Source organism: Stegastes partitus, unplaced genomic scaffold (genome assembly GCF_000690725.1).
Source record: "Stegastes partitus isolate 25-593 unplaced genomic scaffold, Stegastes_partitus-1.0.2 Scaffold283, whole genome shotgun sequence".
Classification (NCBI taxonomy): Eukaryota; Metazoa; Chordata; class Actinopteri; family Pomacentridae; genus Stegastes; species Stegastes partitus.
In genome coordinates this window covers 342,004-344,877 of record NW_007578014.1, presented here as the reverse complement: position 1 = coordinate 344,877, position 2,874 = coordinate 342,004, and the positions used below count along the sequence as shown (strand labels likewise).

At 39.4% G+C, this 2,874-nt stretch overlaps 1 protein-coding gene across 1 annotated transcript in view; it reads left to right on the top strand.

The window, feature by feature from the left end:
- Positions 1-2,874, top strand: part of znf385d (zinc finger protein 385D) — a 98,169-nt gene that overhangs the window by 82,991 nt on the left and 12,304 nt on the right. Inside the window, exon 5 of the mRNA XM_008282730.1 lies at positions 1,269-1,604. Coding sequence (XP_008280952.1) covers positions 1,269-1,604 — 336 coding nt within the window. The remainder of the gene's footprint in view (positions 1-1,268; positions 1,605-2,874) is intronic.

Here is a 2,874-nt window from a genome sequence, read left to right as displayed (position 1 = left end):
TGGATGGAGGAGGATTTGTTGTCAAGCAAAACGTCACATAAGACACACAACGTTGAATAATGCAGTTTTTATTGAGGCCAGGCGTCTTTAAGTAGTTTTTAAGTGTAATTTTACAGAGAAGTACTGCTGTGTTACAGATTTGTCCTGATAGTAACTAATGAAGTCACAAAAAAGTATGAATTTACTTCCTTAAAAAAAAAAAAAAGGCCAGAACTGGAAATAATCCACATCAGAATTTGTTTTTTCAAAACTGTTAATTATTTGACAATGTTTGACCATAAAATTACACATTATTTTACTGTGTTTAATCAGCAAAAGAATTTATGATTTAAAAAATATTTGCAGGTATTTGAAAGGGAAATTATGTTTATTAGGAATTGAATATTGGTTAAAAATAAATAAACAAATAAACAAATAAATAAATAAAATGAATAAAAATAAAAAATAGAAAAATAAACAAACAACAAAAAAACCTTTTTTAGTGTATTTAACTGTTATTTTACAAATTGCCCCTGTTTTGTTAAATTAATGATATTCATATAATGTTTAATAAAACCACAGAAAACAGTCTGTATTCCTACAAATATTAAAAGTTAAATGTTTTTTTTTTTACAGTATTCAAATCAATCAAAAAATACCTTTATTTACAGAAACAGATATCATTTTTTAAAAAAACTAAAAACATTACCCCCAAAAATTTGCTTTTATTCTAAAGAAAAAATAGATATATTAAGGATTTAATATTTTTAAACCATTAGTTAAAAAATGTTTAATTATACATATTATCTATTAAAGTCACAGAAAATGTTCATTTACAAACTGTGTGACAGTAAAATTACAGTTTTATTGTATTTAAATGAGCTAAATCGTCACTATTTGCTGCCGTATTAACAGTTTCTGAATGTTACGGTATTCTAACATGTTTTATGTATTTTGTTCTCGTACTCTCGCTGCCAGAAAACATTTTTTTAACAGGATTTTCTTTTCTTTTCACAGTCATCACCACCTGTGTTTGATTCACTGTTCCCTAATCTCAACTTCCATAATACTGAGTTTACGCTACACAGTCCTTCTCATTTCTGTGTTGATGCTTTATGTTGTACGCTTGAATAAATCACACTAATAAAATAGAGATGATCCACTAAAGTCTGAATAAAAAGATGTTCAGTCAGCTGTTGGCTGAACGTTACATGAATAAAACATTTCAGTCCCTAAATGATGGATGGAGCAATTTGACTCAAAAGAAAATCATGCATTTCTCTGTGCAGATGGCGTCCCTGGAACAGCGCCACTGCCGCTCTCCCCCGTGCTCAGACCGGCACAACCCTTGGCATCCTTGGCGACCCCGACCACGCCAACGCCGGCACCTGTGGCCTCGCTGATAGTCCCGGGCGCCACGGCAGCCACAGCCCCAGAGACTACCTCAGCCGCTGGGGGAGACGAGAAGCTCGGCCCGCCCTCAGAACCGGACCTGGAGCCGGAGGCCGAACCCGAGACGGAGACGGACGCGGAAACAGAAGAGGAGAAGGCCAGACGTCTGCTCTACTGCTCGCTCTGCAAAGTGGCGGTCAACTCGGCGTCGCAGCTGGAGGCCCACAACAGCGGTGAGACGACACTGATTAGAAAAGAGCAGCTTGTTAGAACATCTCCTGTGTGAGGAGGCGTTCATCTGCGTGTTGTTCTCGGTAAACACTGGCAAGGCACGATCATGTCATTTCTTGTCGTGCTGCTTCCATGACAAATCCACATCAGCATCGGCGCCGAAGTGATTTTCTCGGTGCTTTTTGTCTACAAGGTTGTTATCTCCTGGGTGTCTTCGCTGTTCTTTGTCATCATTGTTGAGTTATATTGGCTGTCTTCAACAATCCCTTTCAGGCCCGAAGAAGCACAGTTCCTCAGTTGTTTTGTTTTTGTCAGCGGTTTCCATAGGAACCCTTTATGAAACTTTGATCAGGTATTGTGAGGCATCCTTGCCTTCGATTGTGTTCTCAATCAATTCCTAATACAGCGCTCAGACACACAGCGGCGGGACGGCACAATGACTCATCTTTGTTTTCAGCCGTGCACAGGAATGTCCCACTGCTTTCAACTTCTCCTTCTTTTTTGTGTGTGTGTGTTGAAAATAAGCGTTTTATTGAAAGTTTGAGCAAAGGAACACAGTAAAATAAGCATTTATCAACAGGGCGCAAACATCCAGACACAAAAAAGCATCTCCGCTGGATTACAGAAGAGCCTCGCGTGAACGCCCGCCGATCGTTCATCCTCCTATAAGCATCAGTATCGTTTTTATCTGTTGTAAGAGCTGAAATATTCCATTTGCTTTCAATAAAGGAAGAGTGTGAGTCTCCGAGTTCAGTGGTTGAGTCCAATCGACAGTGACAGTTCTGCAGAAACTTGGAACTCCTTCTTTAGCACTTCAGCTGTTGGACGCGTCTCCATCCAGCCTTGTGTGTTGGACATGACCGAAATATCTTCAGAATAAAGTCGTGGCTCCCAGATGGTGGGTGGATTGTAAGTGGGTCAAGTTTGTCCAAAAATAAGAAATTCTCCGGAGTGCTGCCTTTATGTTCTGCCTCCTAAAAAACAGGGACGCCACGACGTACAGACTTACAGTCTCAGTATACGGCGAGCTCCTCATTTAATCGCTAAACTGGATTTATATTTTAGTTTCTAGAATTTTCCAGGTCAAAAAAAACCTTCACCTTCCTTTATAGGATGACTTACATCAGCTTTACCGTTCAAGTGTACGACGTTTCTTATTACAGATATACAGTCGTGACTCGATAACCCAACACTAAATGTAAAACCTTCTTCTATGTCGGATATCAAGGCTGTCGGATTGTCCAGACGGAGGTCCAGATACGAGGAGGGCTT